Below are 24,460 nucleotides of genomic sequence, written 5' to 3'. Positions count from 1 at the left end.
GCTGATAAGCTTTTTATTCATATCATGTTGTGTCATCGTTTGTATATATTTATTGTTTCTGTAGACTTATTTTTTTGACAAGTTGTTGTACACTTATTAATGATATTTTTTTTTGTTACAATTATTAATGATATATTTGTACTATATTTATAAACAATAGAGGATTTTAGGCTGACTTTTGTTATTCAAACTATACCTTAAACAATTTTGTTTGTTACATTTGAAATTCATAAATATTTGTGCTTATAATTTTAATCTATATAAACTTTTTTATATAAAATATCGTTCATAATCTATATATGTGTTAGCGTAATAAAAAAAAACGAAAAGACGGCTATGTGAATGCCCGTCTTTCCACACGTTGACATAATGTAAATCAATATTTTTCTAAATTAAAAATAAATCAAATTATTACGTGGTATATCCCGTGAAAATGAAACTATCACATCCCTCCCTAAAAACAAAAGAAACAAAAAAACACTACACCATTTATTGTCTCTGGCAACACTTTTTTAGGGGACGTGTAAAAATTGTCCCCTAAAAGTAGTTTTGGGGACGATTTATGATTGATGCTAAACGAAAATTTGCAACCCCTAAAAACTGTCCCCTAATGTACTTCTGGGGACGTTTTTGGAGTGTTACTTTACTATTTCATTAGCAATAATTGATAATTGTCCCCTTAAATACTTCAGGGAACAATTTTAGATTGTCACTTTAGTTTTAAGGCAAACAACATCAAATTTTGGCCAAATATCTTGTTTGGTCCTTTAAGTTTTACAAAAACAATATGTTAATCCTTTTAGATTTGAAATAGGTCCTTATTACCCTTTTAATGACTCATTTTCAAACTTAATTATTTTAAAATTTTAAAATACGTGCATTAAATTAGCAACTTAAATGACATATTTAAAACTTAAAAAAACTTAAAGGACTTATTTGACACTTTAAAAAACTCATAGTACTTATTTAAAAAAAAAAACTAATCTGTTTGTGAAAGTTAAAAAAAAAAAAAAAAGAGTGTTTTGCCACAAAATTTTGGGGGCGGCAATTTTCCCTCCACTACCACAAAACAAATACACGCACCTACCAAACATTATTAAAAAAATTAAAAGAAAGAAGGTTAGCTAGCACACATAATATAATATAATAATATATTATTATAATTATCATTAGTTTATACTTTCATTGTCTTTCCCAAATTCATTCAACCCTTGTTATCGTAACAACTCCAAATCCCATGAAATCGGTCCAAACACCCCCTTGAAATCGTGACCTCTAATCTCAAATTCCTTCAATGGTTCTTCAATTCATCAACAGAGCCATGGTGACCACAAATCGATAGCCTAAATCCCTTCAAATCCAAAACCCTTGTGACCTCAATCGAACAACCAAGCTGTACGTTTAACTTCTGTAGTGATTTGCAGAATCACCCAAATCTTCAACCCCCAAATCGCTCATCTCAAACAACAATAGATCCATGTAATTTTTCCTCTCTTCTTCATCCTCTATTTTAGTTTCCTTGATGAAAAAACAGTTTTTTATTGTACTTTTTATTATGAAAAATTTAGTCTTTACAAAGATTGATTTGTAAATCTTGATAATTTTTCAATGGGTACCTTTTAACTTCATTCTATTCAATTTTTTATTGTATTTTTTACTATGAAAAATTTAATCTTTATAGACATTGATTCATAAATTTGATATTTTTTCAATCGGTTCTGTTTAATTTCATTATCTTCATGGATTATGTGTTTAGTTTATGTTGATTTCAGTTTGTGGTTTAAAAAAAAGATTTAATTGAAATGGGTCAACATAATCGTTTTGTCCATTCATGATTTTAAGTAAAATACTATTGACTAGCAGCACCCTTTTTCACAAGTAATATAGCTGAAGTTTATTAACATCTTTGAACATATGGATGCATTGATGATTCTGTTGATTCTAGTACTGATTAGGTAGTGTTTACAGTGTCTTTTAAGTGGTGGGGTTAGTGGTAGCTGGACTGATTTTTGGGAGCTTTTTTTTGGACATTTAAACTGGGTTGTTGTGGTCTTGGTGTTGTTTGGTTTAGTTAGCCTAACATCATTGTTCCTTTTGTGTTGTATTTGTTTCCTAGTGGCTTCTGCTTATATGTAGCCCAACCCATTGTAATTTTGTTCCTTTTGTGTTGTATTTGTTTCCTAGTGGCTTCTACTTATATGTAGCCCAACCCATTGTAATTTTGTTTTGTTTCAAGCAGCGCAACTGTTACGTCTTGTGCGGGTTGTTTTGCCTAATAGATTTGACAACTCAAAAAAAAGATTCCTTTTTTAACATCGATTGTATTGTATAATTATGTAATTTTTTCCCCTTTGTAGTTCATCAATTTTTTTTAATGATTGTAGTTCATCATTGGTTGACATAATGGACAATGTAAGAAGTGTGAAAGCTGGTGGTTCGCAGAGGCCTACTAGTCAAAGTCCTGCTGAAGGATTTGATTTACCTTTTCAAGCTAGATCAAGCGTTGAGTTGAAAAAGATGTTTCAACATCAAATTAAGCAAGAAAAAATTGAAAAGTTGCATGAGAGCCTGCAGGGAAACAATAGAGAAATGCCTCAAGGGATTGTAGAAGTTGTAGACGGTAATTTTTTCTTGTCTCATGATTATGATTTTATAAAATTACATATGTAACATCCATGTTTTGGATTTCCTTCATATATATTTGTTCCTAATATTTTTTTTATGAATTTTCACAAAATTTAGAAACACCAAAAAAAGGAACTCAGCAAAAGCAAGTTCAAAAGGACGAATTTCTTGAGGACAACTTAAGTGATGAATTTCAGGAGGATGACCTAGATGATGAATTTCAAGAGGATGACCTAGATGATGAATTTCAAGAGGATGACATCGGTGATGAATTTGAAGTGGACGATATGAGTGATGAATTACAAGATAAACTTGAATGATCGAGTTGGATGGTGCTTTATTTTTGATGGTAGTTAAACCACATTTTGGATTGTAGTTCAACCACTAAACTTGTCCGAACTATAGTTTTGCTATTTTGCTAGGCTTATACTTCTAAGCATTAAACTTATCAAGTAATGTTTGACATTTTGATTACTATTATGTCTTGAATTAATGTTTGAACTATTTTATTATATTACATCTTTTGTGGTTGTATTGCTAAATTCGATCTTAATTGAGTTATAATTGACAATTTTAATATTGCCTTTAAGCTATAGTTACATTTCTAAAATAATTGGAAAATTCTAAAATTTTACGGGGACACTCTAAAAATGTTGTCTGTAAGCTATGGGGACGTTTTTTGGTTTTCTTAAAGATTCACATTTAAGGCAACGTTTATTAATTGAAGCAACCTATGGTAACATTTAAAAACGTCCCCTCAGAATCCCCAAAAAATCGTCCCCTATTCCTAGGGCTTAGGCGACGTTTTGTAAAAGTGTGCCCAAAGATCATGAAAAAACGTCCCCATAGACTATAGGCGACGCTCGTATAGGAGACCCCTGAAAAACGTCCCCTATACCTTTAGGGGACGCTTTTCATAGTTCTGGCAACATTTTTCGATTGTTGTTATAAAGCATAAATGGTGTAGTGAAACTATCACATTCCTTCAAAAAAAAAAAAACTATCACATGCTTGAAAAATTCTATAAAAATCCTAAGGAATCTTTTTCATTTTTCATTTTTATAAAGGAACGAATATCTTAATATATATATATATATAAATGTTAGATATTCTTCAATCAACCTTAATTAACCCTAATACCGTCCTTTTTGGCTGGTCTAAATATATTTTTTTTTAAAAATTGTTTTGCAAGGAATTGAACCAACTACCCATAACAACACCTTAGAGCTTTTACCACTAGACCACTAACATTTTTATTGAAATATAGTTGCTTCTAAAATGGATATGTAATCTTAAAGGCCTTTTTTTTAAGCCACTAACCCTCATTTTTATTGTGTTTATTTTCATGTTTGATTAATTTCACATAATTTAATTTATGACTTTTATTCCATGTTCATTTTTGTTGATGCAAACTAATGTTATAATTTTCTTTTTTGAGATTTTGCATGTCGATCACTCTCAAACATCACTTAGTTTCATTGTTTCTATTACTTTGAATGTAACTCTAAAATTAATAATATAGTCACTTTGATGTTTATATAAGAAACTCTACAAAACCTGTAGATCGTACGGGTTAGAGTCTAGTATAACAAACGATAAACACTTTGATGCTCAAATGTTCATTAGGGTTTTAACCCTTTGTAGTTCGATCTCAGATCTCAAATTTGAACAATAAATCGTTGCAATCTTCATAGTCACCAGCATCCTTGCCTCTCAATTCTCATGACGAATTCCGATCCTCCGCCGCATTCAAACGGTGGCGCTCCAACATCTCTCCTCCTCGATGAACTCATCGTGGAAATCCTGTCACGCCTTCCTGTCAAAACTCTCATGCAATTCAAATGTGTTTGCAAATCATGGCAAACCCTAATTTCTCATGATCCTTCCTTCGCCAAACTCCATCTTCACCGATCGCCGCGGAACACACACCTCGCACTGGTTTCAGACCTGTCGTCTGACGATGAGTCCAATTGCAGTGTCGTACCATTTCCCGTTAGTCATTTGCTCGAGGCTCCGTTAACCATCACACCCTTCGAACCTTACCACCTATTGAGGAATGTCGGCATTCCTAATGATCCTTACTACGTATTGGGTAATATGGATTGTTGTATCATCGTTGGTTCCTGCAATGGATTGCTCTGTTTACGCTGTTATTCTTACATCTACGAGGAGGAAGAACATGATTGGTTTCGTTTTTGGAACCCAGCCACAAACACATTATCTGAAGAATTAGGGTGTTTAAACGAGTTTTTCAGGCTAACATTTGGATATGATATTTCAAATGACACTTATAAAGTGGTGGCCTTTTCTGCAGACCAGGTAAAAGTTTTTAGTTTGAGTGATAATGTTTGGAGAGATATTCCAAATTTTCCCGTTGTTCCTTTTGATATTGAGGCTAGTCGTTGTCATCCATATGTCAATAATGGTGTGTATGTCAGTGGCACTATTAATTGGTTGACCATTCAAAATAAGACCGAATATGATTGGAATGATATTTCAATCGATCAATTTCTCATCCTCTCACTTGATCTGACTACCGAGACGTACCAACATTTGCGGCCGCCTCAAGGATTTGTTGAAGTACCACCTGTTGATCCAGCTGTTACTGTATTGATGGATTGTCTATGTTTTTCTCACCGTTACAAGGAGACCCATTTTGTTTTATGGTTGATGATGGAGTACGGAGTTCAAGAGTCTTTGGACTCAATTCCTCAAAATTAGTTTTCAGGACCTTCAAATTGATTATGGCATTAGTGATTCACTGGACTATGGTTCTCAATTGTACTTGTATCCATTGCACCTTTCTGAGAGTGACAACACACTTATAATGGCAAGCAATCAACAAGGCTATGATGGTTATGACAACCATGCAATTATCTATAATTGGAGAGATAAAACGGTAGAGCAAATTACATCTGTCGACAATGAAATATTGTGGTTTCATACTAAGGATTATGTTGAAAGCTTAGTTTCAACCTTTTGAGAGTAAGTTTCTCTTTAATGATTTAATTGTTTGAATTAATTTAAAGTGTATTATAATCTTGAACTGAATGAGTTTGTTTTGGATTGTTTTTATATATTATTATAACTTGAAGATAGTCCTCCCAAAAGAAATTCAACGACTCTTGAATGATCTTTATTTGGTTGGTATTCATAATGTTTTATCCAAAACTAAAGTATGAAGTTGTTCTCAATTAAAATGTTGTCATGGCAATGGAGCCTTTCTAGATTGATGATTCCTTTGTGTATGTTCTATGATTGGAAGTGGAATCCAAAGGATTGCCTTTTGAGATAGGGAGGGCTGTTTTTGGTTGGGCAGGGTAGTGGCTAGGGCCGTCGGCTGTGCTGCGGTCTCTGTCTGCTGTTTTTGGCAGGGGCAGCGCAGCTTGTCTGTACTGTGTTTTCTTTTGTTTCGGGGTTACCGCAATTACGGGCCTCCTGTTCTGTGTTTTGCATCCGTTTTGTACATCTTGTATGATTCTGGTATTTTAATATTCATGCTGTTTCCAAAACAAAAAAAAAAGCTTTTCTCAATTTGGGAGGATAAACATTATTTATAATTGAAATGCAAGGAAAAAAGTCATAAAAAGTAGTAGAGTCCAATGTTAAAGCGAGAAACATGTCAATAGGTTGGTTACAAATATCTTTAGACTTAGGCAAATTTATATCTATTTATCTATAGATAGATGAGAAATTTGAACTATAGATAGATGAGAAAATGAAACATCATTTTCCCTAGGGCCGGCTGACATGTCGCTTCTACTGCATCATGGTAGATGAACAATTCTTCTTGCTCCATGCCTGCTCTTCCTGGTTAACTAGCTTCATGTTTCTGCCTATGTTACTAATTTAAGTTTGTTTTCTGTTATGATTAATTTTCTGTTGATTCTGTTTCTGTCTATTTTAATTTTTCTCCCTGCAGGTTATACAAAAATACTATAATATGTTTTGTTTAAAGAACTAATATAATTTTAGTTTTTTAATGTTTATCATTAAGTGATTTTCCAATCCTGCCACATAGGTTGATCTTGAAAAACCCTGCAATTGTGGTTGGAATTTGATGGTTGAGGGGATCTGTGCTGTAGTGCTCACAGTCACCATGCCCAGCTATGTAGTTGATCAATATTACATAGTTTGTTATATATCTATATATATTTACACAATACTTGTGAGTTGAATTTTAGCCTTGGTGTTCCAAATTAAAACCATTTATTGAAAATTTAAATCAAGAATCAAAATCTTACTTGACTATTCAAAAAGTTAAATTGCCTCATCAATCCATCAAAATAACATCTAAGTTGCATAAAAATAATAGTTATAAACTTATAGTTGTTAATCTATCAGAGCAACATCAAAGCTAAATAAACTTTTTCATGTTTTATTTAAGATTGTGGTTTCATTGTTATGAACTCGGGGTTAATAGTGGTGCTGAATGTTAAAACATTTTTTTCTGTAGTCGATCGTTTAATAGTCTTGTACAAAAATCTATAACAAAATTGGATGGAGAATGAATGCCAATGAACTGATCGGTTCAGTGTTGGAATAAATAATAAATAAAAAATTATCGTATTTCTAGTTTTTTTTTTTTTTTTTTATTTAAATTATAATTGAAAATTTGAAGTGTAAGTTTAGGATGATTGTTTTAATATTATCAATCTAAAAGTACTATACTACAGTTGATTTGCATACCCAGGTTTAGTGACCAGTTTTTGAATGATAGGTTGGTTCCTGAGGTTCATGGGTTTCGGGTGGTGGTGGGTCTATGTGAGTGGAGATTATTGTCCTTTGGTTACTAAGGATCATGGGCTTGAAGTGGAGGTTGGTTCATGTGAGTGGAGAGCTTATCACCGTTTGGTCCAACTAAACAAGGTGGTGAGTCGGGAATGAATTGAAAAAGCTGTGAGGAGGATCGTGGACAGTGGTAGACTCGTGGCGGCTCAATGATCAGAAAATGAGCAAAATAAATGCAGGAAAAACTGTAAAGCAGTTCAAGAGTGTGAATCCTCTTACCGCAATATCACTCACTACCCTTGTTCAATCACTAAAGCAGATTGATAGTGAGTAATGCAGGTACACAACTATGGTGGATTTTTCTAATATAATGTAGAATCTGTTCCTAAGAAAGTTTCATTTTAGATGATTGTTATCATTTATTGTATTTAAGTTCTTACATAGATTTTAAGTTATATAGTTGAAGTCTATGAATGCAAGCTTTGTTTAATGTACATGAGCTTATATATAAACTGTCATCAGCTTATTCAGCTGTCAGCATGCATAATGTATACTCTGCCAGAGTGCTTTCCCAGTTTGTGATTCACCCAGCAAAGAACTAGAAAATTGATAAGCATTTTACAGTGTCATTCTTGAGTAAAATTATTAAGTCAGAAGAGTAGTCATGACAAATAAATTACCTGATTCCCTATTGAGGAAACACCTTGGTGAACAATGCATTCAGAATCAAGGACTTGTATAAAAAAGAGGGTAGTTTGAAGCTAGTCACGAACTTAGATGATTTTAGAAAGTCACAGAGTCAACTTACTTCAACTCATCTTTTAATAGCAAAATTGAAATTAATCCCCCCGCACCCATGCACAATGTCATTCTGTCTGGTAGAACAGCTATATGCTGCACATAAAGGGAAATGAGGGTCGTCACCTTTGAAGCATAGATACGAAAATCGAACACAGTACTAACAATGACATGTAGAAACCAAACCATTAATAATCTAAGGAATTGAACGTAGTTTTACATAATTCTGTATGCTAATGTCATGTTAGTGGTGCAGACTAGCGTGTACCGAACATCGCATATGTCTTTGATCTGAAGTGTCTATCTTCCATCACTCTAACAGAAATCCATGAAAACAAATTGTATCATTATCAGCTTTTCTTTTTGTCATTTTCTATGTCAGCCTTTCAATTTTCATGACTGAATGTATCACAATGTCAGGATACAGAGAGAGCTTTTTTTTTTTTTTTTGGACAGTGAAGACAACTTTCATTAAGATAAAACAAAGTCATTACAAATGATATGGTCAATTTGGTAAGGGACATTTCCCACCCAAGATTTACTACCAACAGAGGATGCTACACCTACTAGACTGTGAGCTGCTAAATTCCTTTTTCTACTAAGAAAGGAAACTGAAACTTGTTCCATTTCTGCTAATAGAGCAAGACAATCTAGGATGACATTTGAAATTTCTGAAACTTTGATTTGATTTTTAAGATATTTAATCACCTGTTCAGCATCTGTTTCATTTATAACCTCATCAAAGTGTTGTTCCTTTAGCCACAAAAGTGCCCACCTTAGTCCAAGAGTTTCAACTAGCATGGGAGAAACCTTCAAAGTGGCTGCATATGATACAGCTGCAACATCATTCCTAACAATCTTTCCCCAACAAGTGGTGCCATTAAGCATACAACCTGCATCAATATTAACTTTGAGCGTGCCAGCAGCAGGAGCGTCCTTTCTGATGTTTTCCGGGACATGACTCGATCGTGGAGCAGCAACATTAACTATGTTAAACTCATCTACAAAACTTGCAGCAGATTCGGCTAGCAGCAATGGGTTGAAAACAGATTTGTTGAAAACTATGTCGCACCTAGCCCCCCCACAGTTTCCAGAGAATGATGCAAAAAAGTTGGGAGGCTAACTTCTCTGTGCTAGACAGCCGCTGTAACAACCAAGAGTTAATGTCTATGTTTTGTGGTACATGAATGCCAAGAGATGATGTAAACCAGAGAGCTTGAGTCGCTTGGCAGTGCATAAAGAGGTGGTCCTGTGTTTCTTCAGCTACATGACAAAGTGGACAAATCAAATCAATTTTCATACCTTTCCTTCCAAGGTTGTACCTGGTGGAGAGAAAGTTTCGGCCGAGACGCCACAAAAAATTCCAGACACAGTTTGGGATATAAACTTCGGAATTTTCTTCCAGAGCTCTTGGATTCTCAGATCAGAGGCCTCAGGTATCTCCGGATATAGATAGAGCTTGGCATACCACTTAGGAGGGTTAAAATTCAGATAGTCAATATGTATGATAACAAATACGGATAGCAAATTACTTTTCATTTGCTAAATAAGTTACTCTGATAGTGAGTATTAACTGCAAAAGCCGCAATGAAAATATGTCATCCAGAAGTTATTATTAACACACTTTGGCTTATGACTTGGTTTGTTTGCGAACACTCGTACAGCGACCATTCAAACTCATCCCATTCAGTTGTTTGGTCATCATAATGAAATAGAAGGGATGTAAATTTTTCCTAACTTAAATTGTTTTAGCAAATATTTAGTTATGAGAATAATAAGAGAGACCATTTGATCATAGCCAACAATGAAGTTTACAAACTACTTTTGCTTTGACGTTAAATCCTGTAAGCGTCAACTTAATACAAAAGTGCTATGTTCACTGGAGGTTTATGATATTGGTCCTTTTTGAATTATTGGCACACAAAACCTCAACTGTAATCCATAGGGAGCTATTGGTGGTAGATAGTTGTGGATTTAAATTGCTCGTGATATAATTGTTGCCTCTGCGTGGCTTAATCATGTGAATCGGGTTCAACTAATTCTGACGGGATGATTTATATGGAGTATAAATATTGGTACAATATTGTTAATAACACACATTTTAATATACAAACACACATTTTAATATACACTTTTCAAAACACTCAATTTGATTGATTAAAATCCACATGAATCTTACTAAATTTATATAGAGTATAAATATTGGTACAAACACACATTCAATTTGATTGATTAAAATCCAGATGAATCTGGTTCAAACAATATTGATACATTATTGTTAACAACACACATTTTAACATACATTTTCAACATATTCTAATTGATTGATTAAAATCCACATGAACCTCACCAAATTTACATAATATCTATGTGAATTTTAACCTATCAAAAGTGTGTTAAAGCGGTGTTGTTAGCATTGCTCTACCAATATTAACATATTAAACAAAATCTGACACTTTTTTCCTTTTTAACAAAACTTGACAAAACTTTACTTACCTCCCGATCGAACACTAAATGACCAGATACATACTAAACAAAACCTATCTCACTTTTTTTCTTTCCTTGGGTACAACACTTTTTTATTTTCTACTATTTCACCTATATTTTAAAATGAACACAAAAATGCAATAAACAAACAATATTTTGGTTCTCTTCAAAAAAAAAAAAAACAATATTTTGGTTCTTTCAAAAGAAAAAAAAAACCAATATTTTGGTTTTTCCTAAAAAAAAATGGAAATTACTTTTTTTTTTTACAAGAAAATTACTCATGTACGGTGAAAAACCAATACTGTATTTGGCCGAATCACGTGCATACCAACACGACGTCGTTTAATTAAATTGTTCTTGTTTCCATTGTACGTACCTTTCTGAGAGTGATGAAACACTCATAATGGCAAGCAATCAAAAAAAACATGCAGTTCTCTATAATTGGAGAGATAAAAGGGTAGAGCGAATTATATCAGTCGACAATGAAATAGTGGTTTCATACCAAGGGTTATGTCATCCTCTTGAAAGTAAGTTTCTCTTCAATGATTTAATTATTTGTTTGAATTATTTTAAGTGTTTTATAATCATTGAACTGAATGAGTTTGTTTTGGGTTGCTTTTATATATTATTATAACTTGAAGATAATCTTCCCAAAAGGATATTCAATGACTATTGAATGATCTTTAAAAAATTTGGTTGGTATATTCATAACATTTTATTCAAAATTTGGTTGGTACTCATAACATTTTATTCAAAACTAAAGAATGAAGTTATTCCCAATTTGGGACGATAATACATTATTTAAAATTGAAATGTAGGGAAAAAAGTCTTAAAAAGTAGTAAAGTGAAATGTTAAAGCGAAAAACATGTCAATGGGTTGGTTACAAATATCTTTAGATTTGGACAAATTTATTATCTATTCATCTATATATAGATGAGAAAAGGAAAACATCATTTTCTCTTAAAACTGATATTAATTTCATTTACTTCAAAACTTTGTTATAGATAATGATTGTGATGTAGTAATTTTATTGTATGAACGTTTAAATTGGCTGGGCGTATGTTTTGAACCCATCCGTTAACCAACCAGGTTTGGCCGTTTGGGTCTAGCCGAAGAAGCTAGACTCCCACAACGTAAAGAACCAAGGTTTGAATATCAGCTGGGAAATGTATCCAAATTTTAGTGTTTGACACATCTCGAATAGAGGAAACCTGTAGGAAAAAAAAAAAAAAAAATCCTATTACCATGTTTTTTAAGCATGAAAATGCTTTTGCAAATAATTGTATATGTATTTCATATTCTTCTTGGTTTAGTTTAGTTTTGTATAATCTATTTTTTCATATCATAACCTTCGTGTAATTATGGTACTAGCATTTAGGCATCAAGGTTGAAGCTAATTTCTTTACTATTATTTTTTTAACAAAGGAATGTGCCTTCACTTTTGAGAATTATGCATTCGTTTTTTCTGTGTTTTTTTCTACGTTTTGTATTTTGATGTTTTTCTCTCCTGTGTAATATGGGTCTTTCTTGAATCATAGGACCACAACTTTAACTTCAAGCATTTCTGGCATTATCGATGGTCGATGCAGGATGGTAGGAAGAACGGGAAAAAGGGACTTGTTGGAGCTGCATTTTCTTTAGTTTTTGTACTTATCTTGTATAAGATATTTATGGCCCTCTTGATGTCGCTTTTGGACTTTTTTTTTGAAAGTTTTTGTGGAACTGTACTCTTATTTGTGTAAGGGCTAGCAGAAGTCTCTAACTGTTTAAGTGATTCAAGCACATATTTTGTATGACTATTTGAGTATATTAGTAATATTTTTGTAGTTGCATAATATTTACATTTAATAGTATGTCAATTTCATGGATGCATGATCTTTCCTTGGCATTTTCTGCAAATTTTTCTATAGATTTAAATTGATCTCACTAATAATTATTTTCACCCACTCGAACTCCATTTTATCCAGTAGTGAAGCCACGGTAGAGGGTCAGGTATGGGTCAAGGTCAGCAACTAACTTTGATTTCTGCACCTTTTTTTTTGCCTTTGCTTTGTGTTTTAAGCTTGAAGTCTATGAATTTTCATGACAAACTGGTTCTACTTCAGGGGATAATATATAAGTAATGTATGTAAATTGTTCCTAGTTTCTCTGTAGATTCCTTGTAACCAGCGAGGAACTCACCTCGCAGGCTGTTTGGTGTTTTTTATATCAGCATCTGTGACATTAGTCTAATTGTGTAAGGTTGTATGAATATGATTATGATGGTGGAGATGATGACACAGTTAAAATCATGTACTATATGCACGTCCTCTTGATCACACAGTTAAAATCAATTTACTAGATGCAATTACTTTCATCATGTATGTTGTTGATTATGATGGTGGAGATGATGATTAGTGTTTGAGTTGGCTCAACTCAAGGGAAGCCAACTTGGTGGTTTACATTTGCTTTGGGATCTGTGTCATCTCAATAATGAGCAGTATTTGGAGACAGGAGGTGGGGTGCCTGGAAAGGATTTCTTCGGGTGGTTCCCGTGTATCGTAAAGAGTTTTGTGTGTAGTAGAGGCTTTTAAATTCTGTAGGGATGATGCCGAGAGGCTAGGGGCCGCAGAGGTTGGTCTTGAAACACCCTGCAATTGTGGTTGGAGTGCCCATGATCACCATGCACTGGTATGTAGCTGATGAATATTACATACTGGTATGTATGTGTGTGTATTTTCCTAAGAGTGCACTCTTGAATATTTTAATGGCAGTGTTTTATTAGTTTATAATCTATTCAACTCAGCTTTTAATTTTGTAAAATCTGAAATATTTTGACTGTTATCAATTAAAAAATATTCCAATACTTGATAAGCATCAAATTTTGGAATTGGGGGGGGGGGGGGGGGGGCTTTATCATTTACTCTTATATTCTGTAACAGGACGAGAATGCCTCGACTATTTTGTTCAAATTATGTTTTTCACCCACTCTTGTTTAAACTCATATCCTGCTATGAATTCATGAATTTAAATAAGTTCATCTTCAGTTTGATCAAATGCCTGCAGTAGTGCAGTCTTGACTCTTGTCTCCAAAGAAATTTAGCATTTCTGGCGTCTTTGGCTCCAGATCACAATGATTTATTTCTCTGGCTTGAAGTCGGTTTCCAGAAGACGTGTTTCAATCGGTGTTTATTTGTGTCTCGGATTTTTTCTTTGATGAACAATACTTCTTGTGTCATGCGACATCATCAGAAACTGTCGTATTTTCTTTCTATTTTTTGTTTTTTTATTGTTTGTTTGCTGTTATGATTAATTTTCTGCTGATTCTGGCTGTCTCACAGTTCACAAATTTGTTGCAGTCTTAACTAGTTAATGTTTTCAGAATGACCTTTTTTGTGGCCTGTTCTTACTTCTGCTTCGCAATTAAAATATTTATAATTTGGTGGGCTTCCACAATGAGCTGTTATTGGTGATAAACTATTCTTTCAAGCTTTTTTGTATAACTCAATGGTTAATGCCATATTTGTAGGAGATACAAAAATTCACCAGAAGGTAAATAATTACTTTTGAGATACTTGACGAACACATACTACTTTTCATCTTAAATTGTCCTTTGACCTAAATGTTGTTCCTGCTGCAGTATATCAATGACAACCCATATAACAAGTTTCCTGCTTATAACACTAAAAATGGGATCTGCATAGAAGGATTTGAACTGAACAACATAGTGATGCCAATTGAAACATGGTGATTATATGTAGATTTTTTATATATAATCTACAACTCTTTAAGGTTTGGTGCACTTGGACTTGCAGATTGCTAAGGAAAATGACACTACTTTTCCACAAGCAGTAATACCACAGATTCCACCAAGCTCACAACCATCTAGCCCATTGGAATTTCAAATAAAAGGAACCCAGTACAATCCGCTAAGGCGAGTGTACAAGTTGAATATGTTGTACAACATGCATCTCTCCGTTCATATAGATGTTACATCTTAGTGTAGCCACACTCATCTTTTTATGTTTATCAATAATCTCGGTAGCCAAAAATATGTCAAGAGAATTCTCAACGTGTGAACAGTTGACCGTCAAGTTGAAAGGCTTTGCTAATGCAATTTTTCTTTTATAAGTAAAAATGAATGCAGTAATACTAGCATAGTAGAACAAACAAGATGTGCTAGAAAATATTACCCAAGTCAATGCAATCCAAGCCAATCAAGCCAAACAGAACTACAAACCAAAGAATTACATAGTGACCCACTCCTCTCCGCTTAAATGAATCACTCAGCCCAACAGATGCCAATACTATGGCTAAAACACTAGCTTGACAGAAAATTAGAGTCAAAAGAAAATGTTACACAGAAGAAAGCAGTGAACCATGTAATAATTAATGTTAGTTCTAAACATGCAGTCCCTATAACATAATATTTTTAATATAGGTTCTCTTCAATTCTCTTTAACATGAGAACGTTGGTAAGTGCTCTGAAAAATGGCACATTGAGAAGAGTATGTGACAAGTCATTTTGATGCAGTAAGAGAGCTTAGTTAAAAGTGATTTACTTTGCGTTGTTATAGAAGTGATAACTTGATGGTATCTGTCATCATGCCGTAAAAATTGCAATCTCTATCAATTATTCAGTCTTATGGTTGGTTCTTTCTTGATGGTTCCCTATTGGCATAAAAAATATTTTGCTTTTGAGAATGCACTTGTGATAGAACTGTGCCTAAATCTATATAAGGAGGAATAGGTTCCAGGAGGTGAAGCAAATCTTTATAATTGGAGAGATAAAAGATTAGAGCCAACTGAAATTACCAATGGAATAAATTGGTTTTTTGTGAAGGAATATGTTGAAAGTTTGGTCTCAACGAGTTGAAAGTAAGTTCATCTTCAATGATTCACTTGCATGAATTTATGTTAATTCATTTAGGTCACTATGTTGTTTAAAAATCCTTGTCATTTCATAATTATAGTTTGATGTGAGTACTCTTAAGTTTGATTATTATATTGCAAAGTGCTTATCTATTTATAAGTGTTTAACAATATCAAGCTTAAATGAATCTGTTTTGTTTTTGTTTCTATAACTAAAAGATGATGCATGGAAAAGAAAATTCAATCTTTCATGAATGATCATTATTTGGTCGGTCTCCAGTACATAAATATGAAAGGTAAAGGCATAAAATTTGTATAGTGAAAGGTTAAAGCGAGTAACATGTCAACGGGCAAGTGGAACATATCTTTGGACATGAACAGATTTACTATTCATAGATCTTTACATAAATGAGAAAAAGAAAAACAATTTTTTTCTTCTTCAAAGTTATATCAGTTCCATTTACTTCATAATACATAAAATGAGTGTGTTTGTATTATTGTATTAACATTCATACTGGCTGTTTGGACGTATGTTTGTTAATTAACCTACCTATTTGTTATTTATCGGTGATCATCGGAGCATTGGAATTTCTAATTGAATAAATTGTGTCATCACGTCTAGCTTTTAGGCATCATGGTTAGAGCTGATTTGTTTATTTTTTTACAAAGAAATGTGGCTGCACTTTTGAGAATTATGCATTCATTTTTCTCATGTTTCTGTTTTTTTGTCACCTTTTTAACATGGGTCCTTTTTGAATCACAGGACCACAACTCCAACTTCAAGCACTCCAGGCGCCATAGTTGGTCGATGACAGGATGATTGGAAGAAAGGAAAAAGGAGGCTTATTGGAGCTACATTTTTCTTTTAGTTTTAGAACTCACTGTATAATTCATTTCTTGATGCCTCTTTTGGAATTCTATTGAAGTGTTTGTAGAAATTTGACCCAAAATAATTGTGCTATTTCACAAAATGAAAGTCTCTTAACTCTTCATTCAGGCACACATTTTGGATGATCATCTGGGGTATAATTGGAATTATCTATGGTTGAATTATCTTTCTGTCATTTTCTCCGAATTTTTCTATGGATTTAAATTACCCCCCCCTGTCAACTATTTTTGCCCAATCAAACTGTAATACATCGATTAGTGAAGCCGTTGTAGAGGTTGCAGGTGCAGGGTCCTCAGAAAATAACTTTGACTTATGCACATTCCTGCATTTGATCATTGTGCTGATGACTAAGGCCTTATCTCCTCAATTTCTTGCTTTGTGTTCCAAGCTTGGAGTGTCGGTGTCTTAATTTTCATGATGTAGTATTCTGTAATTAGTGTCTCTGTAAATGTTCGCAACCAGTGAGGAGCTTGCCTCACAGGCTGTTATATCACACTACTTCAGTTACTTTCGTCATGTTCAATTTCTCTCATTTTCTGAACTTCTAATAATACAAAGATCAACCAAAAATATCTCCTGTCCTTGCTCTGAGAAGTACCAGTGAACAAGAGGTTAGGAAATGTTCACTCTCCCCATTTTGGTCACGTGACCTTTTCCAATAGTTATTCCTATGCTCAATGCCAAACCATTCAAGTTAGGTGTTTGGTCTTTACTTTATTCTTATTACATTCAATACTATAATTTTCTTTCGTCATGTGATCTTTTAGTTTAAATATTTAGCTTATTTGTGGCAGAGATCTTGGCCTGTATGTAGAATCACTACAACTGTAGAAAGAAGATATGTTGACGAGGACTCAACAGATGGTTCTGTCAGATTGCTTGATTCCATACCAGTTCTGGTAGTAATTATAATACACGTTATTATCTTCCAAAATTTAAAAACTTGTGTCCTTAATTATAAATGCTGCCACCATGTGCAGATATTTTTAAGTATTGCTGCTATTTAAACATATTATCTTCAAGGAATTAGGTCCACAAAGAAACTTAGGCTAATATTTAAATTACATAAGGTTCTAATCCACCATAATTAAGTGAAAGGAGATTGAGAGTGACTTGATAGCCTAAAGAATCATGTTGCTGGTTAGCTCGGTTCGATCTTAATCTTTCACTTCATATGGACATGTCATATGCATCTAGTTAGATGGTACTGTTTTTGCAGTGTAACATTTATTGTTCTGATCCATATATAGAAACAAAAAGAAACTCTCCATCTCAGATTATAGATGTGCAATTTGAAGGATATAATTTGCTGAGGAATTAAACTTAATTCAGTTTTGAACACGAAGCATTTCAAATTTAAAATCAAACAATTCATTTGCAAAATAGTTAATCTAGAAATAATAAGTTCATTTTTAACTAGTAGTAAGTTGTAACTACCATGAATCACCACAAAGATCCACCTTCTCCGGTGGTGCCAGAACAGAAAGCTCCCAAAACGAAAGCTTTCATTCAGGCGGTGTCAAATGCCTTTGATATCAGTTCTAGTTAACTTCCATCAAAATCCATCAAAGAAAGCTTTTGCTCAGGCAGACCAGAAAGTTTCTTTATTTTCAATCATAGAATTAGCTTCCCCTTTGGAAATCAAAGATTTTGTATACTTTGTGATCATTTCAACATACAAACCCATATATAGATATACAATACTTATAAGTTTATTGCTGAAACATATTCAAACCATCATTGCAAACAAGAAAACAAATATCTTAAAGTCTAGAATATATGAAAGAGAGACTATCCACAATTATAGAATGATGATATGACCCAAGCAACCAAACCTAGATTCAAATTTTATGTTCATAGAAGAAATTTAGAGAAGCAGAAAAAGGGTGCAATTAAGTATAGGGAAGACATCTAATCACCAAGCAGAAAAATATACGACTTGTACATTTTACTGATAGTTCTGATTTTGGAGTACCCTTGCTTCATATTATGAGCTTAATCCCCACCTAATTAGGAAGGGATGCACTTCTAAGGACTTTGACAAATTAGTAACTCGCGTGGTTTAGGTTTAATGCAGCTCTTTTCTTTTGTGCGATTTGTCTTGAGTCATTTGCAGATGATATGAACCATAGTTTTTCCGGTTCATAGTTCATACGTGTGATCTTCCTCTGGCCCAACAATAGCATAAGCCAATAGCGTTGAGAAACTTTTTAACATTTAATGTAGGATCGACACTGAAACTTATGTGAGTCTAATTGCAAGTTTTCTTTTGTTTGCACATTAATTTTCCTACGAATACATTCTTGAATATTTCTCTCGTCATCCAAAATGACATTGTCGGTAATCATATTGTTTTGTTAGTTTATAATCTACACAACTCGGGAATTAACCTAGCAAAATCTGAAAACTGGTATGTTTTTCATTTAAAATACATTTCAATATTTGATTGGGAAACCAAATTTGGGAAACATACTTTTATCATTCACTCTTATATCTGTAACGGGAAAGAATGCCTTAATATTGAAATTATATGTTTTTCAACCAAGCCTGTTTAAACTCATATCCTACCATGATTCATTAAGAAGAATAAGTTTAACTTCGATTAAATGCCTGCAGTGTTATCTCCAAAAAGCTAGCCGTCACAACACATGATTTAGCATTTCTGGTGTCTTCATATCCAGATTACTATGATTTAGCTTCTTCAAAAAAAATATCCAGATTACTATGATTTTTTTTTTTGGCTTGAAATCAGTTTCCAAACGATGAATTTTTCAATCAGTGAGCTTTTGTTTGTTGGAATTTTTTTTTGATGAAATATAGGTTTCGTTATTTGCTTTCCACCATCAGAAACTGTCATGTTAAAATGGTCGATTAACAACGCTTCTTGCGCCATGCCTGCTCATCCTGGTTGATTAGCTTCGTTTTTCCTTCTATTTTTCTTTTGCTTCTTTAGTTTGTTTTCTGTTATGATTAATTTTCTTTTGATTCTGTTTCTGCCTATGTTACCTATTTTAAGTTTGCTCTCTGCAGGTTAAACGAAAGAACTAATGTAATTTTTGGTTTTTTTACTTTTGATCATTAAAGTACTATATTGTAGTAAAAATACTACAATAACTGGCTTGAAATCCAGCAATGGTACAAATAGAATACCGTCATAGAAATATAAGCTGAAGCAGTCCGTTTATTTTTGTATTGTAACCATGTGTACTTGCAAAAAGTACGGTAAGGATTCTAGGTTTAGGAATCGTATATTAGGGTTTTAAGCTGATGATTAGATGCCTTGAGAATGCTCTCAAGAATGGTATTTATAGCCTGTTATGGGCTTGGGTTTTGATTGCTTGGTTCCCAAGCAATAAGGGTATTCTCGTACTTTAGGCGGTTTCTAGAGGCTTCTAGAGGTTTGGAGAGGCGGCGCTACAAGAAGAGCGCGCCAAGGCCTTAGGAGCCCTCCCTGAGGGCGCCTGAGCCCTTTTGGAGACCTTAAAGCCTTTCTGGAGGCCTTAGAGCCTTTCTGGAGGGCATCTAGGCCTTTGGGAATATTATGACGGTTCACAGCCCCCCAAGCACGAGTCTTGGGACAAGGCGAAGTGATGATAGCGTGGGACTGGACCTTCTGGAGGTCACCAAGTCTTCTAGGAAGGTTTTGGTGGTTCACAGCCCCCCAAGCCCGAGTCTTGGGACAAGGCGAAGTGGTTTGGATTCTCGGTAGCGGGTTCTTATACGCCAGGGGCCGTTGGCGGACTACGTCCTACCTCTGTATTTAGGCGACGTGTTTTGCTTGTGTGGCGTGTACTAGAGATCTGTAGGGCGGTCTGTCGGCTCGCCAAACGCTTCGCATTCTCGTGGTTCCCCGATGGCCACCACGTGTCATGATCCTGTTCCGTCGTGTAGCTCAATCGTTCTGGACACGCTTCCCGAGGCGGCTTCCGTCTTTTTAAAGACCGTGTTTGGCTTTCAAACCTTCTTCATCTCTTTATTCATTTCGCTCGTTCCTCTCCCGGTTTAAGCAGCTTTGACGGATTTTTTCTTCTTTTCTTTCACAGGTATTCTTCCTTCCCTATTCTTTGTTTTATTTATTTTTTTGCGCTTGTGAGGGTTCGAACTTTAGGTATGGTGTTGATTAGAGAGTGTGACGAGGAAGGGAGGTTGATTCGTCCCACTGATTCAGTTGAAAGGGATCAGTTGAGGAAGGAGTGTTTGAGGCATGCAACCGGTCCTAATGGGATTATAAACTGGGACGTCTATTATCAAGGGATTCATGGGGAGGATTTATTTAGCGATTTGTCCAGTGAATCTAGTGTTAACTCAGGTAGCGATATTGATTGTGTATTTGTGTCTGCTACTTCAGGAACAAATCGTAAGGAGGACGAGTGTTGGGAAATTCGTCCGTCTAAGAACTTTTCGTCTGGTTCCTCTTCTAGGTTATTAGAAATGGTTGAATTTGCTGAAAAAGTACGAGCAGAGGAGTCGTTATATGTCGACGTCGCCGCCATGGATTTGTTCCGAAGTAAGTTTGACATCTCTGCTACTGGTCAGGAGGAGGATGTCGTTTTGCTGTCCTGTGATCCAGACGAACGTGTCTGCGACCAGGAGATGGCGGGTGAGGGCGACGAGTCTTATTTTATTTATACCGCCGTACTTGAGGAGTTTGGCGTGAAGCTTCCCTTTACTCCCTTTGAAGTGGATGTTTTAAAATATCTCAACGTGGTGCCCACACAAATTCACCCAAATAGTTGGGCGTTTATTCGTGGGTTCGAGGTTTTGTGTAAGTCTTTGGGCCTGGAGCCTTCCGTTGGCGTGTTCTTCTGCTTCTATGGCACCAAGGATGTAAATAAGGGCACTTGGATTGCCATATCTGCTCATTCGGGAAAGAGGTTGTTTCCCCCGTATGCTTGCAACTTCAAAAAGGAATGGCGTGACACCTTTGTTAGGGTGCAAGGTGCACCGGAATGCTCTACTGCTTCTGTGATGATGGCCGGAAAACCCAAATTCCGCTACGCTGGACTAAAGATCCTTTAGCTGTGAAGGGGTATGATCTGAATAAGATGTCCCCCTACGAGCAGAAGCTAGTTCAATTTTTGGAGACTGTCCCTCTTACCAATATCCATGAACTATTGAACAAAGAGGGCGACGCTGTTCGCTTGGCAGCTTACTTGCGTGAGTGTCTTTAATAGTTTTATTTGTGATCTTCGAATTTTTCTTGGTAATTACTTGAACTAATCTTGTCTGTTTGTTTCTGCAGAAGAAATGATGCCCTTAACTGGAGCTGAGATGAAGAAATATCTGGCTGAGCTAGAGAGGAGTAAGAACCCTGATGGCTATGTGTCAAGTAACCATGCGGGCGTGTCGCTACGAAGGTTGAAGAGGAAGGAGCCTGCTAAAGATGATGCTGCCATGATCGAGGTGGAGGGTTCCGAAGGTGGGAGTGATGGAAATGCTCTCGTGCGGGCCGATTCCCCCGTGCCAAAAAAGTCAAGGACCACCAAGGGGGGCAAGGCTGGAGGAAGTCGCCCTACGGAGGGTAGAGAGGTCGGCGGTACCTCTCTTAACGATGAGGCCATGGAGTCGTTCTGGCACTCGGAATTTGACTTCCGATGGTATGCTCTTTTCTCTTGTAGTTTCTTCCGTAGCATGGGTTTCCATATTGAATGCGTTTATCCCTGTCGTCCTTGTAGGTATATGGCAGAGAAGGTGCCCTTTGCCAAGGTTGACGTCGAAGCCGCAGTGAAAGCTAAGGTTGGCGACTCAGTTGCTGACGCGGGTACAGCCGCTCTGCGGGTCTTGTTAATGACCCATGCTTTGGAACTGAAGTATGGGGCGGTGGAGAGGAAGCAACTGGATGCCTCAGAGGACGTGGAGAAGTGGAAACACAAAGCGGTTGGTTTAGAGGGGCGTCTTTCAAAGGCGTTAAAAGACAAGAAGTCTGCAGAGGAATCTTTGGAGGAGATGAAGAAGGCGAAGGAGGCCGCCGAATTGGAGAGAGATGAGAAAGCTGCCGCTTTGGAGAAGGCAGAGTTGGCTGTGGATGACGGAAGGCGTTCTCTGGCCGTATACTTCGAAAATGGTTTCAATCGTGCTACTGAACAGGTGCTGCTGCTTAACCCTGACGCGAAGCTGGATGACCTGGATCCATTCAAGATTATAGTTGACGGCAAGTTGGTGGATGATGAATGATGCCCGTTTCTATTTGTTTGCTCTGCACTTTTGTTGTAATTTAACTTTCGGCGGCTCTGCGAAGCGCCTTTTTAACTTACTATTTTGAACAATGTTTTGATGGTCTTTTTGCTGTGTCAGCGACTTTTATTTCTATGTTAGGTTATGGAAAGATTTTAGTATACCGCGTATCTTTCTGTTTGTCGAGTTTTTCCTTTAATTTTGTCTATTTTTTGCGTCAGTTTGGGATGAAAGGCGAGGTCATCCCGCCGACCCTTGAGGTTTTGCTGCCTTCAATATTCATTTTACCGGAGCCTCTTTATCGGTCAATTGTTCTTTAAGAGTGACCGTAGGCGACTTCGACCCTCGCCGGAGCCTCTTTTATGTGGAGCGACTATGAATGTTCGACCCTCGCCTAGTGCATTCGGCGTCGGGGGGGGGGGGGGGGTGTGCAATGAGCTGTAATTTTAACAAGGTCACCACATCACTTGCGTACGTTTTCGTGTATGTTTAATTCTATTTTGTTTAAGCTTTGTTCATGGTGGGCTCAAAACTCCTTAGAATGCGGTCGTTTTTTGATCGTTCAGCGATTTTTCGGGCAAAGTGAATTGTGACCGTCGGAGCTTCTGCAGAGGCTTACCCCCTTTGGTGCATAACTATCCTCGGTCGACTTTGATTGGACGAACTTCATGAAGTGTTTTCGAGTTGGCGAGTTAAGTAGTCGACTCCCGCCAGAGCCTTTATCAAGGTTGACGTTGCTGGAGGCTCGCAGGTCCTTTGGACCATCTTCGTTTCTTTTGGCGAGTTAAATAGTCGACTCCCGCCAGTGCCTTTATCAAGGTTGACGTTGCTGGAGGCTCGCAGGTCCTTTGGACCATCTTCGTTTTTTTTTTCGGCGAGTTAAATAGTCGACTCCCGCCAGAGCCTTTATCAAGGTTGACGTTGCTGGAGGCTCGCAGGTCCTTTGGACCATCTTCGTTTCTTTTGGCGAGTTAAATATTCGACTCCCGCCAGAGCCTTTATCAAGGTTGACGTTGCTGGAGGCTCGCAGGTCCTTTAGACCATCTTCGTTTCTTTTGGCGAGTTAAATAGTCGACTCCCGCCAGAGCCTTTATCAAGGTTGACGTTGCTGGAGGCTCGCAGGTCCTTTGGACCATCTTCGTTTCTTTTGGCGGCTCAGTCCTTAGTCTATACAAAATGACAGTAGGAAATGAAGACAGTTCATGGATCAGCATATCTTAAAAAAGGAGAGGGCGCCTCGTTAAAAACCCCTGCCATTGCAGGGGAAAAGAGTGCTACCCAAACCTTATATTTATTGAATAATGAAATAACAGTAGTCATAGTTACAGCATCCGCACTAAAAAAAAATCATAAATCTAGACTATAGGCAAAAAAAGAATCAACTATAATAATGTCGCAGATTAGCTATGTTCCAAGTACGCGGAACGCTCTCGCCATTTAGTTCTTCAAGCTTGTACGCTCCATGAGAACACTTCTCTCGAATCATGTATGGTCCTTCCCAGTTGGGAAAAAGCTTTCCTATCCTTGTTGGGGCAACAACTTGCTCTAGGACAAGGTCACCCTCCTTCATATCTCGGGGTGCCACCTTGGAGTTGTAACGTCGTGCTGCTCGTTGTTTGGCGGCGAATTCCTTGATGTGGGCTTGTTCTCTGACTTCATCAATGACGTCCATGCTAACCGCCATACCTATTTTGTTTGCTTTGTAAAGAAAACGTCCCATGAATTTCATGTGTCATAGACGAATAAAAAATAAAGAAATTTTCCTGCATGCAAACAAGGTTAGTTGTTCTAAAAAATAATGATACCTTCTTCCGAAAAGGTATCACGACGCCAAGTAGGGGTATCTATTTCTACTGGGAGCATGGCGTCTGTTCCGTAGACCATAGTGAAGGGTGTCTCCATCG

General features: G+C 36.1%; 2 protein-coding genes, 1 long non-coding RNA gene and 1 pseudogene across 4 annotated transcripts; 3 read left to right on the top strand and 1 right to left on the bottom strand.

Moving 5' to 3' along the window:
* Positions 1-852: 852 nt before the first annotated feature.
* LOC146907057 (uncharacterized) lies at positions 853-3,167 on the top strand. Its single transcript, XM_085727881.1, has 3 exons — positions 853-1,479; positions 2,385-2,620; positions 2,743-3,167. Exons 2-3 carry the CDS (start codon positions 2,404-2,406, stop codon positions 2,943-2,945), a joined length of 420 nt encoding a protein of 139 aa, XP_085584007.1. The 5' UTR covers positions 853-1,479; positions 2,385-2,403; the 3' UTR covers positions 2,946-3,167.
* Positions 3,168-4,209: 1,042 nt separating this feature from the next.
* Positions 4,210-7,930, top strand: LOC146907056 (F-box/kelch-repeat protein At3g23880-like; annotated as a pseudogene). Its single transcript, XR_015019906.1, has 2 exons — positions 4,210-5,610; positions 7,346-7,930. The product of XR_015019906.1 is annotated as an F-box/kelch-repeat protein At3g23880-like (transcript).
* Positions 7,931-10,998: 3,068 nt separating this feature from the next.
* On the top strand, positions 10,999-12,510 carry LOC146907055 (uncharacterized). The gene is made up of 2 exons (XR_015019907.1): positions 10,999-11,168; positions 12,181-12,510. It is a non-coding gene; the product is annotated as an uncharacterized LOC146907055 (long non-coding RNA).
* Positions 12,511-23,934: 11,424 nt separating this feature from the next.
* Positions 23,935-24,458, bottom strand: LOC146907054 (uncharacterized). The gene is made up of 2 exons (XM_085729027.1): positions 24,362-24,458; positions 23,935-24,242 (listed from the first exon to the last, which is right to left on the bottom strand). The coding sequence occupies exons 1-2, from the start codon at positions 24,456-24,458 to the stop codon at positions 23,935-23,937; spliced, it is 405 nt and encodes a 134-aa protein (XP_085585153.1).
* Between the last annotated feature and the right edge of the window lie 2 nt (positions 24,459-24,460).

This window comes from Medicago sativa, chromosome 7 (genome assembly GCF_051527215.1).
Source record: "Medicago sativa cultivar Bolivia chromosome 7, Bolivia_mono, whole genome shotgun sequence".
Classification (NCBI taxonomy): domain Eukaryota; kingdom Viridiplantae; phylum Streptophyta; class Magnoliopsida; order Fabales; family Fabaceae; genus Medicago; species Medicago sativa.
Note: the sequence above shows the minus strand (reverse complement) of the source record. Positions and strands in the feature narration are given on the sequence as shown.

What these genes read in the sequence shown, in the direction of transcription:
- LOC146907057 (XM_085727881.1), top strand. Translation starts at nt 2,404, where the DNA reads ATGGACAATGTAAGAAGTGTGAAAGCTGGTGGTTCGCAGAGGCCTACT. An exon ending in GATTGTAGAAGTTGTAGACG is followed by an intron (nt 2,621 to 2,742) that starts GTAATTTTTTCT and finishes CACAAAATTTAG; the next exon opens with AAACACCAAAAAAAGGAACT.
- LOC146907054 (XM_085729027.1), bottom strand. Translation starts at nt 24,458, where the DNA reads ATGGAGACACCCTTCACTATGGTCTACGGAACAGACGCCATGCTCCCA. An exon ending in TGATACCTTTTCGGAAGAAG is followed by an intron (nt 24,243 to 24,361) that starts GTATCATTATTT and finishes CAAACAAAATAG; the next exon opens with GTATGGCGGTTAGCATGGAC.